This window comes from Bufo gargarizans, chromosome 1, assembly GCF_014858855.1.
Source record: "Bufo gargarizans isolate SCDJY-AF-19 chromosome 1, ASM1485885v1, whole genome shotgun sequence".
In the NCBI taxonomy this organism is placed as follows: domain Eukaryota; kingdom Metazoa; phylum Chordata; class Amphibia; order Anura; family Bufonidae; genus Bufo; species Bufo gargarizans.
Genome location: NC_058080.1, coordinates 280,454,168 through 280,468,710, shown reverse-complemented (window position 1 = coordinate 280,468,710; position 14,543 = coordinate 280,454,168). Strand labels below are relative to the sequence as shown.

The 14,543-nt window shown below is 42.1% G+C and overlaps 1 protein-coding gene across 2 annotated transcripts in view; it reads left to right on the top strand.

Moving 5' to 3' along the window:
• The window catches only part of ARHGAP24 (Rho GTPase activating protein 24), a 680,670-nt gene that overhangs the window by 392,047 nt on the left and 274,080 nt on the right, over positions 1–14,543 (top strand). Inside the window, exon 4 of one of the 2 annotated variants that reach the window (XM_044304151.1) lies at positions 4,805–4,828. The exons of the other annotated variant lie outside the window; for it this stretch is intronic. Within the exon in view, the coding sequence (XP_044160086.1) occupies positions 4,805–4,828 (24 nt within the window). The remainder of the gene's footprint in view (positions 1–4,804; positions 4,829–14,543) is intronic. 2 annotated transcript variants of the gene reach the window in all.

Below are 14,543 nucleotides of genomic sequence, written 5' to 3'. Positions count from 1 at the left end.
GTAACCAGTCAGTCCATATTCTGCTCTAAACGCTGCTATCAGTCAGTCGATCGCCTAGTATAAACACTGCGACCAGTCAGTCCATAGTCTAGCGTAAATGCTGCTGTCAGTCAGTCCATAGACTAGTGTAAACACTGCAGTCTGTTAGTCCATAGTCTAGTGTAAATGCTGTGGTCAGTAAGTCCATAGTCTTGTGTAAAACACTAGTGTTGGTCGAGCACCAAAGTGCTCGTTTGCTCGGGTGCTCTGGAAGTCAATGGGAGAACCCGAGCATTAAACCAGGCACCTCCTGCTCTAAAGAGGGGAGGGTGGTCAGGACTCTAGTTCGGCTTAGGAGTCCCTGCTCTGAATCCATATATAGCTATGTCCATATATGGAGTCAGTGCTTGGGGACACCCAGTGTATTTAAATAAAATTTTGCATCTATTTCTGAAACGTTTCTGGTGGGATTTGGACTAACAACCTTCTACATTACAGCCAAGAACCTTATCCACTACACTATAGAGCTACATGGCCAGCTAATTAAAAAATAAATAAATAAAAATATGAGACTTCTGCTGTATAGGAATACTTACTACTGTATTCCTATACAGTAGAAGTCTCATATTTTATTTTATTTTTATTAACTGGCCATGCAGCTCTATAGTGTAGGGTTAAGATTCTTGGCTGTAATGTTGTAATGTGGAAGGGTGTGAGTGCGAATCCCATCAGAAACTTTTCAGAAATAGAGGCTAAATTTAATTTAAACATATATATATATATATATGTTTTTAGCCATAATATATTTACATATATTATTATGTATTTAGAATATATACTATATTATAATATATGTAAATATATTATGGCTAAAACATCAGTAGTGGTTTCCCACATATTATGCATTCATATATATCAGAAGTATGATTTTATATATATATATATATATATATATATACATATATATATATATATATATATATATATATATATACATATATATATATATATATATATATATATTATTTTTTTATTGCACAATTTTTACAAAAAATATATAAAATATATACATTTTATTTAGCCTCAATTTCTAAAATGTTTCTGGCAGGATTTAAACTCACAACCTTCTAAATTACAGCCAAGAACCTTAACCACTACACTATAGTGCTGCATGGCCAGTTACTAAAAATAAAATGAAATATGAGACTTCTGCTGTATAGGAGTACTACTAAGTACTACTAGTACTTCCTATACAGCAGAAGTCTCATATTTTGTTTTTGTTTTGTTTTTTAAAGTAATTGGCCATACAGCTCTATAGTGTAGTGGTTAACATTCTTGGCTGTAATTTAGAAGGTTGTGAGTTCAAATCCTGTCAGAAACATTTTAGAAATTGAGGCTAAATAAAAATTATATATTTTATATATTTTTTGTAAAAAATGTGTAATAAAAAAAATAAAAAATAAAATATAGATGGTTGTGAGTTCGAATCCTGCCAGAAACTTTTCAGAAATAGAGGCTAAATTAGATTTAAATACACTGACTCGAGCATCTCGCTCGAGCACATGTGATATTCAGCCAAGCATAGCGATGCTCAAGCCGAACTGGTGCTCGGCCGAGCATGCTCGCCCAACACTAGTAAACATTCAGTCAATCAATAGTCTATTGTAAACGCTGCAGTCTATCCACAGTCTTGTGTGGTCCATAGTCTAGTGTAAACCGTGCAATCCATAGTCTAGTGTAAACACTGCAGTCCATAGTCTAGTGTAAACACTGCAGTCCATAGTCTAGTGTAAACACTGCAGTCCATAGTCTAGTGTAAACACTGCAGTCCATAGTCTAGTGTAAACACTGCAGTCCATAGTCTAGTGTAAACACTGCAGTCCACAGTCTAGTGTAAACACTGCAGTCCATAGTCTAGTGTAAACACTGCAGTTCATAGTCTGGTGTAAACACTGCAGTCCATAGTCTAGTGTAAACACTGCAGTTCATAGTCTAGTGTAAACACTGCAGTCCATAGTCTAGTGTAAACACTGTGGTCAGTCAGTCTGCAGTCTGGTGTAATTACTGTGGTCAGTCAGTCCATAGTCTTGTGTAAACACTACGATCAGTCCATCCATAGTCTACTGTAAGCTCTGCAGTCAGTCCACAGTCTCATATAAACACTAAAGTCAGTCAGTCTAAAATGACTGACTAGTGTAAATGCCACAGTCTGGTGTAAATACTGTGGTCACGCAGTCCATAGTCTAGTATAAATGCTACGTATAATCAGTCAGACCATAATCTGCTGTAAGCCCTGCAGTCAGTCCATAGTCTTGTGTAAACTCAGCATTCAGTCAGTCCATAGTCTAGTGTAAAAACTGCTATTTGGGTAGGGGGGCACAATTTGACAGAGCTCTGTTGGGGATGTAGTGGCAAGGGAACTGCAAGTGGCACAGGTAGTGGGGCTTTGCAGAGTGCTCTAATTATTTGTCAGGGTATCTGTAAGTGAGAGGGAGACATTGTGTAGTCATGCTGTATGAAAAGTGTTAGGGGGCATAATGGGTCCAGGCTCTGGAGGAGAGGAGACAGAAGGAACAGAAAGGGGCAGTTGGAAACAGAGTCTGCCAGGGGTTGTATGGGAGGAGGCGAGAAAGGCAAGACACCACAGGGGGAGGGGCTAAGAAGGTAGGTGCCAGGGGCTCTTGAGCAGAGTAAAAGTGCACATATTAACATAATTCCACTAAATCTTTTGCCTACTTAACACAGATAGGCAGCATATTTAGGGGAGCCTAACCTGACCTCCCTCCCACAGTCACTCACTAGATAAGAAGCATGTAGGAGGCCACATCTGGTTGTAGGGATGGAAGAACTTCTGCACACTTCCCTTATTCTTGGCTCCTCCATCTCTTCTCACTTTCCAATAGCATGGATGTCCCACTGGGCTCATGTCCTGTGATACTTGCAATGTAATACTGCCACCTACTGGCTACAGTAATTACCTTTCCTCTATAATAGGAGAAATAGTTACAGTTCTCAGAGGCTAAAGGTACAGCAGCTGCTCACTCTTCTTTGAGATCTGCGGGTTTTGGAAGCAGAATCAGTCCAAACCTTCAGATCTGGTGAAGGCCTCTACTTCCTGCTTAGTCGAGGGGACCCTGGGGCTCGAGCCTTGGGTACCCTCTCTTTAATCTAGCCCTGGGGGGTGACCTTGCCTAAATTATCACTTGTCATTAAATTAAAAGTTTACAACTGTCAAGCTTCCTTACAAATATTTTTTAGTGTGATGGACATATATTGAACCCAAAATATATAGAGAATCATATTGATTACCCAAAATGTCAGCTAAAACGGACTTGGTAATGAGCAAATGTATTCCTAATTAAATGTATTCTCATGTCTCTGGAGGAGGCTGCATGTTACCACTTCAAGGAGACTGTAATAATCTATGATATTTCTTTGACAATTGACTCTCATTTCCATAAAGGGTATGCTACCTGCTGTACTACCTGACAATACAATAAAGAAGTGTGCCTGCAATATGGCCGCCTTTAAGGAATGTTTTAATTTGAAAAATAAACAGTTACAATTACAAAACAAGAACATACACATCATTTCTACTACATTTACTACTTACCTATTATCTAACTGAATTTTCACACAAATAATACCCTGCATAAAGTATTTAATGTATTTCACTTTAATACATTAGAAATTAAAAAAATAATATTTTGTATGTATTACACTTTAGGGGGGTGAATAGTTATGCACTATGCATTTACTTTTTCTGTTATTTTGTCCTATTTGTTGTTTGCTTCACAATAAAAAAAAAACATCTTCAAAGTTGTGGGCATGTTCTATAAATTAAATGATGCAAATCCTCAAACAAGCCATGTTAAAGGGAGTCTGTCACCAGATTGTGACCTTATAGACCGCTTACATAGCGCTCTAGCATAGCAGTCTATGATTCTAATGGTACCTTTGATGTGTGCTTCTGAAGTTCCCCCAAGGCAAAAACGGACTTTTATTCAAGGGATCGCAAGTGCCCAGGGCGGGGTTCACCTTGTTGGAGCCCAGGCTGTTCTGCCTCTTTTCGCCATATCCCCGCCCAGCCTCTTCCTCTGCCCGCCCCGCTCTTCCTTTGCGTCCTCCTTCTCTGCAGCCGAATCCCGCGCCTGCGCTATCCATTGCTTGGCCGGGGCATGCGCACTGCGATGCCCATTGTGGGTGTATCTGGTCCGCCTCCTCGCCGCTGTTTCTCGCCGTTGGCCGGCGCATGCGTAGTAGCTACTGCGATGCCGTGCCCACAATGGGCATCGCAGTGCGCATGCCCCGGTCAAGCAATGGATAGCGCAGGCGCGGGATCCGGCTGCAGAGAAAGAGGATGCAAAGGAAGAGCGGGGCGGGCAGAGGAAGAGGCTGGGCGGGGATATGGCGAAAAGAGGCAGAACAGCCTGGGCTCCAACAAGGTGAACCCCGCCCTGGGCACTTGCGATCCCTTGAATAAAAGTCCGTTTTTGCCTTGGGGGAACTTCAGAAGCACACATCAAAGGTACCATTAGAATCATAGACTGCTATGCTAGAGCGCTATGTAAGCGGTCTATAAGGTCACAATCTGGTGACAGACTCCCTTTAATTCCAGGTTGTGAGGCACCAAAACACTAAAAAAGTCAAGGAGGGTGAATACTTTTGCAAGGCACTCTATTGTATCATTAAATGTTTATCAAAGCATTGGTAAAAAAGCAAAATTTGATTTATGGCAGAGCGTTAAAGTCAAAAGATAGAAAGCAACTGGATTCTTCTGATATATTTTCAGCTCGTTATTCTTTTTCCTCATTATTTCTTTCAGAAAATGGAATGTCTAAAACTCAAAGTAAGTGTCAAACTAAGCTAATAAATGCTGGGACATAAAAAATATTTTTCTATATAATTGACAGTTTCTATGAATCGATTGTGACCCAAGTTGATTTTTAGTATTTTTCTATATGTTAACTATATCTAAGAAGTATTTTTCCATTCAGTGCAGGCATGTGTTTTCCTTTTCTTTTTACTGCTGTTATGTATATCCTCTTCAATATAACACATTTCAGTAGCTACATTCTAGGATGACCTTATAGATGAAGTGGGTATTAAAACTGTCAACATGTATATAGAGTGGCCCATGAAAAAGTAGCCCGCCTCGAATATCTCCAAATCAAACTGCCTAAAATAGTAAATTTGTTCCCACAGGGCTCTGAGAAAATGAAAGCTGAGCTCTGATTGGTTGCTATGGACAACTAAGACAGATTTACTATTAGGCAGTATGATTTAGAGATATTGGAGGCAGGCTATTCTTTTCATGGGCCACTCTTTAGTACTACTCTATAAGTTATATTATTTTTGGGCTTGCTTTCTCCATACGAGGATAATGGTAGCTTTCGAAGTGCAATGTCAAATATTCTTTCAATAGTTGTAAAACAAATGTTGACTCTCCCATACACAGTTACATTCAGTCCAGCTGAGCATGTACAAGCTATTGGAAAGACTTCAGACCCTTTCACTTTTTTCACTTTTCACATTATGTCCATTGAATCTGCACTCAATACCCCATAATGTGAAAGTGAAAAGAGAATTTTAGTTTGAAAATTTATTAAAAAGGAAAAACTAAAATCTTGCATGTACATAAGTGGTCAGAGTCTTTGCTGCAATACTTGTAATTTATCTTTTGGGGGCCTCCTATTTCTCTTTGAGATGTATGTACACCTTGATTGGTGTGCACCTGTTGTAAATTAAATTGATTAGACATGATTGGATAAGAAATCCATCTGTCTAAATAAGGCCTCACCGTTGACAATGCACATCAGGGCAAAAAAACATTCCATAAGGAGAAAAGAAGAGGGGAAAATGCTGTGTAGTTAGTGGCCAGACGGCCGAGGATTTATGTTTATGGGTTATGTTTTGATGCCTGTAAAAGTGACAATAAAACTGGTCGTGGCCATTTTGCACCCAAATCTGCAGTGTTGGAGTGGCTTCTTGAGGTGTACCAACCGTCTAACTTAAGAAGACAGCAATCCTGGAGAGCTAAGTGACCCAGAGTTAGTACAAGGCTTAATGATCATGCTGCAAGAAATCCCTGCGGCCTTTCAGCAGGAATTATTCAAACTCCTGAATTAGGGTCTACAAGTGGGTGTGTTGACTCAACAGTTGGATTTTTTGTGTGTAGATCAGCCAGTAACTCATATTGTGCATGCCCTACCAAAAACACATAAAGGTATTAATCCACCTCCTATGCACCCCATTATTTTGGGGATAGGATCCCTCAGTGAGCGTCTAGGCGAATGGCTGGATTCGCTTCTCCAGCCCCTTGTCTATCGCGTGCCAGGTTTTTGGAGAGACACATGAGCAGTGGCGGATTATAATTGGGGCGTTTGGGTCGGTAGCCCCGGGCCCGGCATCGCTGGGGGGCCCAACGACCCAAACGCCCACAAACTACGGCGGGGCACGGGAGCGCATAGTTCCCTGCCCCGCCGCCGATCACCGCCATAGGCTTCAGGCCTAGCAGGCCTGAAGCCTATGCGGTAGTAAAAACCCGGTGCAGGCGGGCGTGATGACGTCATCACGCAGTGCCTGTGCCCGGACGCAGCACACTGACGTGTGTGCGCATGCCTGCACCATCTACGAGTGAGCGCCGGCTGGGACACAGGTAAGTATTACCTTTTATTTTTTTGTGTGCCAACTACCGACTTTGGGGGACATTACTGAAGGAACAGGGGGGGGGCAAACTACTACGTGGGGGCAAATTACTAGTATGGGGGAAATTAATACTGTGGGGGTAGTGTGGGAGACAATTAATACTGTAGGGGCAAATTACTACCATGGGGGGAATTAATACTGTGAGGGCAGTGTGGAGAAATTAATACTGTGGGGGCAGTGTGGGGGGCTATTTACTTAGTGGATGGCAGTGTGGGGGCAAATTATCTAATGGGGGCAGTGTGGGGGTTATTACTTGATGGGGCAGTGTGGGGGGCAAATTACTTAATGGCTGGCAGTGTCGGGGCAAATCACTTAATGGCTGGCAGTGTGAGAGCAAATAACTTAATGGATTGCAGTATGGGGGGCAAATTACTTAATGGATGGCAGTGTCAGGTAAAATGATCTAATGGGGGGCAGTGTGTGGTGTTATTACTTGATGGGGGCAGTGTGGGCAGCAAATTACTTTGTGGGTGAAATTACTACATTGGAGGCAGTGTGGGGGAAATGACTATATGGGGCAGTGTGGGGGAAATGACTATATGGGGCAGTGTGGGGGAAATGACTATATGGGGCAGTGTGGGGGAAATTATTATATGGGGCAGTGTGGGGAAAATTACTATTTGGGGCAGTGTGGGGAAAATTACTATTTGGGGCAGTGTGGAAGAAATTACTGTATGGAGCAGTGTGGGGGAAATTACTATTTGGGGGCAGTGTGGGGGAAATTACTATATGGGGGCAGTGTGGGGGAAATTACTATATGGGGGCGGTGTGGGGGAAATTACTTTATGGGGGCGGTGTGGGGGAAATTACTTTATGGGGGCGGTGTGGGGGAAATTACTTTATGGGGGCGGTGTGGGGGAAATTACTTTATGGGGGCGGTGTGGGGGAAATTACTTTATGGGGGCGGTGTGGGGGAAATTACTATATGGGAGGCAGTGTGGGGGAAATTACTATATGGGAGGCAGTGTGGGGGAAATTAATATTTGAGGGCAGTGTGGGGGAAATTACTATATGGGGGTAGTGTGGGGGCCTTTCTATTAGGGGACATTATTTTTGGGGACACTATACAGGTATTATTACCTGGAACACAATATAGGGTGTTATTATTACTGGGGGCACTCTAGGGGACATTATAATTGCTGTAGACACTATAGGGACCTTTGGGGTAATTTATCAAACTGGTGTAAAGTATAACTGGGTTAGTTACCCATAGCAGCCAATCAGATTCCAGCTTTCATTTTTCACAGCTCCTTTGGAAAATTAAAGGTGGAATCTGATTGGTTGCTGTGGGCACCTAAGCCAGTTGTAATTTACACCAGTTTGATAAATGACCCCAATTATGAGAACTCTAACGTGTCTGTGTAACAAACTCTGTAGATGCGGCTGAAAGAATTTGTCATGGCGGTCTTGGTCAAACGGAGGAGAAGAGGAAAGAGAGGATCTACATGACAGGAGATGTCCCTGGATGTAACAGGTATGTGATGTTGTATTCCCCTACATGTACAGCTGGCTCACCACTGTGACCTGCGTCTCATCTTCTCCTCCAAGTCTTTTTTTTATCATAATCGTATGTGTTTTAAATTTGGCAACTAAAATTTGTATTTGTCACCTGCAGTCCTATGTAACAGCCTAGATAACAGTGATTACTTTCTGTGTACAGATAATGTAGTAGATGTTCCATGCAGTCCTATGTAACACCCCACATAACACAATAGTTCACTGTGTTATGTGGGTTGTTACATAGGACTGCAGGTAACATCTATGACATCTGTACACAGAGAGTTATGAGATGGTGGGGGTCTGACTCCTGGCACCCCCACCAAACAGCTGTTTGAGGAGACCGCGATGTCCCAGTGAGCGTCGCAGCCTCTTTGCTCATTACCAAGCACTGTGCTGTCCATTTGATAGCCCTGCGCTCGGTATTACAGCTCAGCCGCAATCACTCAGATGAGACAGAGCTGCACCAAGACCATGTGAACGATGTCATATTGCCTAGGAAGAGACGTTGGCGCTTACGAAGCACCGCAGCCTCTTCATATAGAAAAAAAAACCTAAAACTAAAATGGAGGGGGGGGGGGGGGATTGGGTAGACAGCCCCGGGCCTATCATGCACTTAATCCGCCCCTGCACATGAGATGTGTTAAAAGGTTATTTTTTATAAACACTGGTGTTCCAATTATGTATGGTTAAGTTGTAATGTATCGCTATACACTTGTATTGCTCATACAGTAGCTCTGACAGCGCTGCAACACCATATGGATCACTAAAGCAATTACACTAATGAATTAAAATATTTCATTCTCCAGACAACTACTGCAACACATAACTACTTTTTATTTGACAGTGTTTTTTTATATGCAGGTGTTTTCATGAGTGCTAAATATTCGCCTTCACTAACAAATCTAATAATGCCATACTGAGAAGAAATGTTTCTTTTCAGAGCAACTAATCCATAGATTGCCCAAATTCATTGGTATGGCAGGTACATTGATGCCCTGCTGTTTATATGGGAGCGATGTGTGCCTGCTATACCAATTTTTGCAGATACAGTACAGATCAAAAGTTTGGACACCCCTTCTCATTCAAAGAGTTTTCTTTATTTTCATGACTATGAAAATTGTAGATTCACACTGAAGGCATCAAAACTATGATTGAACACATGTGGCATTATATGCATAACAAAAAAGTGTGAAACAACTGAAAATATGTCATATTCTAGGTTCTTCAAAGTAGCCACCTTTTGCTTTGATTACTGCTTTGCACACTCTTGGCATTCTCTTGTTGAGCTTCAAGAGGTAGTCACCTGAAATGGTTTTCACTTCACAGGTGTGCCCTGTCAGGTTTAGTAAGTGGGATTTCTTGCCTTATAAATGAGGTTGGGACCATCAGTTGCCTTGTGGAGAAGTCAGGTGGATACACAGCTGATAGTCCTACCATATAGACTGTTAGAATTTGTATTATGGCAAGAAAAAAGCAGCTAAGTAAAGAAAAACAAGTGGCCATCATTACTTTAAGAAATGAAGGTCAGTCAGTCCGAAAAATTGGGAAAACTTTGAAAGTGTCCCCAAGTGCAGTCACAAAAACCATCAAGCGCTACAAAGAAACTGGCTCACATGCGGACCGCCCCAGGAAAGGAAGACCAAGAGTCACCTCTGCTGGGTAGGATAAGTTCATCCGAGTCACCAGCCTCAGAAATCTCAGGTTAACAGCAGCTCAGATTAGAGACCAGGTCAATGCCACACAGAGTTCTAGCAGCAGACACATCTCTAGAACAACTGTTAAGAGGAGACTGTGTGAATCAGGCCTTCATGGTAGAATATCTGCTAGGAAACCACTGCTAAGGACAGGCAACAAGCAGAAGAGACTTGTTTGGGCTAAAGAACACAGGGAATGGAGATTAGACTAGTGGAAATCTGGTCTGATGAGTCCTAATTTTAGATCTTTGGTTCCAACCACCGTGTCTTTGTGCGACACAGAAAAGGTGAACGGATGGACTCTACGTGCCTGGTTCCCACCGTGAAGCATGGAGGAGGAGGTGTGATGGTGTGGGGGTGCTTTGCTGGTGACACTGTTGGGGATTTATTCAAAATTTAAGACATACTGAACCAGCATGGCTACCACAGCATCTTGCAGCGGCATGCTATTCCATCCGGTTTGCGTTTAGTTGGACCATCATTTATTTTTCAACAGGACAATGACCCCAAACACACCTCCAGGCTGTGTAAGGGCTATTTGACCATGAAGGAGAGTGATGGGGTGCTTCGCCAGATGACCTGGCCTCCACAGTCACTGGACCTGAACCCAATCGAGATGGTTTGGGGTGAGCTGGACCGCAGAGTAAAGGCAAAAGGGCCAACAAGTGCTAAGCATTTCTGGGAACTCCTTCAAGACTGTTGGAAGACCATTTTAGGTGACTACCTCTTGAAGCTCATCAAGAGAATGCCAAGAGTGTGCAAAGCAGTAATCAAAGCAAAAGGTGGCTACTTTGAAGAACCTAGAATATGACATATTTTCAGTTGTTTCACACTTTTTTGTTAGAGAAGAATGGAAGAAAATCCAATTGTGCAAACCCTATAGCATAATATCCAAGAAGCCAAGGCTGTAAGTGCTGAGTAAAGGTGTCTGAACACTTATGTCAGCGCAATATTTTCTTTTTTTATTTTCAATAAATATGCAAAGATTTATAACATTCTGTTTTCACTTTGTCATTATGGGGTATTGAGGGCAGATTAATGGGGGGAAACTTGAATTTTCTTTTCTTTTAGCACAAGGGGCAAAACATAACAATAAGTGAAAAAGTTAAAGGTGTTATCAATTGAAGGAGAGGAGAAATCTCCTCTCCTTCAATTGATATTGGTGGTCTGGTGGTGGTTTATTTCCTGGGAGAACAAAAGAATTTGGTGTTGAAAGTTAAAGTGCTTGATCGGAGAGCTCCCCATACATATTACCTTGTAGGCTGTCCCTGCCGAGAAGAGAGCATTCTGCTGATACTGCTCAAATGACAATAGTGTGTGCAGGGCCCTAACTTTCATGAGTATCTGTTTCTCTAAATCAGTGTTTAACTCAGACTCTATTGTGAAGAACTTTAAATGTTAGGAGTCCCAAAAGAAAAGATGAGAAATAGCAGAAAAACAATTATGGTACAAACTCCCTTATGACTGCTGCTTTTTAAAGAAATTCCATCTCAATTTCCTGAAGTCTTCTACCAAGCCAACAAAACCTAATGAATCATTAAGGATAAGGCTACTTTCACACTAGCGTTCGTCGGTCCGCTCGTGAGCTCCGTTTGAAGGGGCTCACGAGCGGACCCGAACGCAGCCGTCCAGCCCTGATGCAGTCTGAATGGAGCGGATCCGCTCAGACTGCATCAGTCTGGCGGCGTTAAGCCTCCGCTCCGCTCGCCTCCGCACGGACAGGCGGACAGCTGAACGCTGCTTGCAGCGTTCGGGTGTCCGCCTGGCCGTGCGGAGGATTGCGGATCCATCCAGACTTACAATGTAAGTCAATGGGGACGGATCCGTTTGAAGATGCCACAATATGGCTCAATCTTCAGGCGGATCCGTCCCCCATTGACTTTACATTGAAAGTCTGGACGGATCCGTACGAGGCTATTTTCACACTTAGCTGTTATATGCTAAAATAATGCAGACGGATCCGTTCTGAACGGAGCCTCCGTCTGCATTATTATGATCGGATCCGTTCAGAACGGATCCGATCGAACGCTAGTGTGAAAGTAGCCTAAGCGGGAGGTGCCATATTCGATTTCGTGATATTTAGCGAATATTCGATTGAATATTAGTCTTATTTTCGTCAAAAACAAATATTCCTCATTATTCTATTTATCGCGAATAATATGCGATTTAATTATTCGCGTATTGCGATTTTCTTTTAACTGTATAAGGCAATTTTCCTATTGGTTGGCTATTTAGAATATTCCCATTTTTTTTCCAATCTGTACCATTGTTCGCATACTCCTCCCTGACAAGCGTCCCCGTCACCATGGGAACGCCTGTGGATTAGAAAATACTATCGGATCTGAGTTTTCCCTGAGATCGTGAAAACTTAGATCCAGTGGTATATTCTAACCCACAGGCGTTCCCATGGTGACGGGGATGCTTGTCGGGGAGGAGTATGCGAACGACTCTACAGATTGGAAAAAAAAAGACGAATATTCAAAATAACGAATATATTCCCTATATTGCTATAGATTAGTTTTTTAGAATATTCGTTATTTTATTTTCCATATGAAAACATGATTCCTTCCTGCTTAAGTTGCTTGTGGGCCAAAAAAGAAGCAGGGAGGAATCGTGTTTTCAGATGTCAAAAAATGACGAATATTCGATATAGCGAATATATAGCACTATATTCATAATATTCGCGAAGTTGCGATATTTGCGATTTATATTCGCTATTCGAATATTCGCGCTCAACACTAGTAATGATCTGTACAAATTGTTGGTTTATTTATCCTGCATAACATCTTCCTTTAGCTCTGTTGTAGCTTGTTCAGAAGAGGCAGATGCCCATCTAAAATTTGTAACATTTGTCTACATAGTTAGACAGGTGACTTAAAAGGGTTGCTTTATGAAGACAACCCCTTCTTTAAAGACAGTCGCCCACATTTAGCCATTCATTGAAATGTAAATGAATAGTTGATCATTTGATACATGAACGAGTCAAGTCTGCTGGAGTGGGAGTGGCTCTTAATGGCTCTCCGTCCTGCCTCATAGAGATGTCCAAATGCACAGGGGTTGTCTTTTTGAAACAACACCTTTGAAGCTGCAATCGCAGTATTACCCAAAAAGTACCAATATACTGTAACTACATTCATACTGCTGTGTATCATTTCACCATTCCATTCAGTTTTTTGCCAAAACACTGCCCATACTATACATTATGTGTATAGTATTCCTACTTCCTGATGCTATTTTATACAATATGCTATTTTATATGACAGTAAGGATGAGCGAATTTCTGAACATATGCTTTATCAGATTTGTCCAAACCTGCAAAGAAATTTCATTCTGGTACAAATGGATACTACCTGAATCACAGAGAGAGATAGAGCAAGAGACAACCAGAGAAAGAACACAGCGCAGGGACTGACAATTTTCAGAGCAGTGTTGCCTGGTCTCAACATAAAGACTTCCCCAAATTATCCCATTGGGCTGAAAATTGTCAATTACTCCGCTGATTTCTGCTGCTGAATTGATATTCTGCGTGTAAATAATGGTTTGTTATAGTTTGCACAGAAATCTACCCTTAGCTTTCTTTTCCTTTAGGAAGGAAAGCAAATTTGCATAGGTTTTTCCAGAAACCAAGAAAACGTCATCTGGCCTCCTCACGCCCACTAGCTGCTCAGGTGCTCTGCATAAGCTGAAATAGTAACCCCCTCAGATCCCCAGCAAGGCTTATCACCTAGCTAAGAGAGGTCCTTCTGCTCTGCACTGATAAGGGGCAATCTAACTTATGTGTCAGACCCTACTTACAAGGCTAAGCATTGACTTATTGGATTGATACTGAACATCTGATGGCATTAGAGGCTTTCTGTTCCTTTTGGAAGGAAAGCTAATTTGCATACCCAGAGGAGGATTCCATACCATGTATTAGGATTGCTAATATATGGTATGCATCATATCTTTATAAGTGCACATACTATTGTGAGATATATCATGCTCAGAAATAATGGAGCTTTGAGAACATTCTGTCCACAGTGTGCAAATATGTTGGATCTAAAACGAAAAGGCCTTTTATTCTCTACTGTAGGGTTTTGAAATAGTTTCAGAATTGTTCCGCTGACTGAGTAGTAATTTGTAGCAGCAAAAAGCACCTCAATCACTTTAACTGATTTCCCCTGATCCAGGTTAGCACTGCTTGACAGGATAAAACACATGCCTGCAGATTATATGGTTGGCTTCATGACTTTCATTCCCTACACTCAGCTGTACAAACTGCTTAATGCAGCAGACCAAAAACATCAGGGATCTCTTTAAAAAAGGTAGTAGCCAAATATTCGCCAATAAACTGCGCTTAGCTGAAAGGTCATACCCAGCTTAGGCTACTTTCACACTAGCGTTCGATCGGATCCGTCTGCATTATTTTAGCATATAACAGCTAAGTGTGAAAATAGCCTCGTACGGATCCGTCCAGACTTTCAATGTAAAGTCAATGGGGGACGGATCCGCCTGAAGATTGAGCCATATTGTGGCATCTTCAAACGGATCCGTCCCCATTGACTTACATTGTAAGTCTGGACGGATCCGCACGGATCCGCACGCCTCCGCACGGCCAGGCGGACACCCGAACGCTGCAAGCAGCGTTCAGCTGTCCGCCTGTCCGTGCGGAGGCGAGCGGAG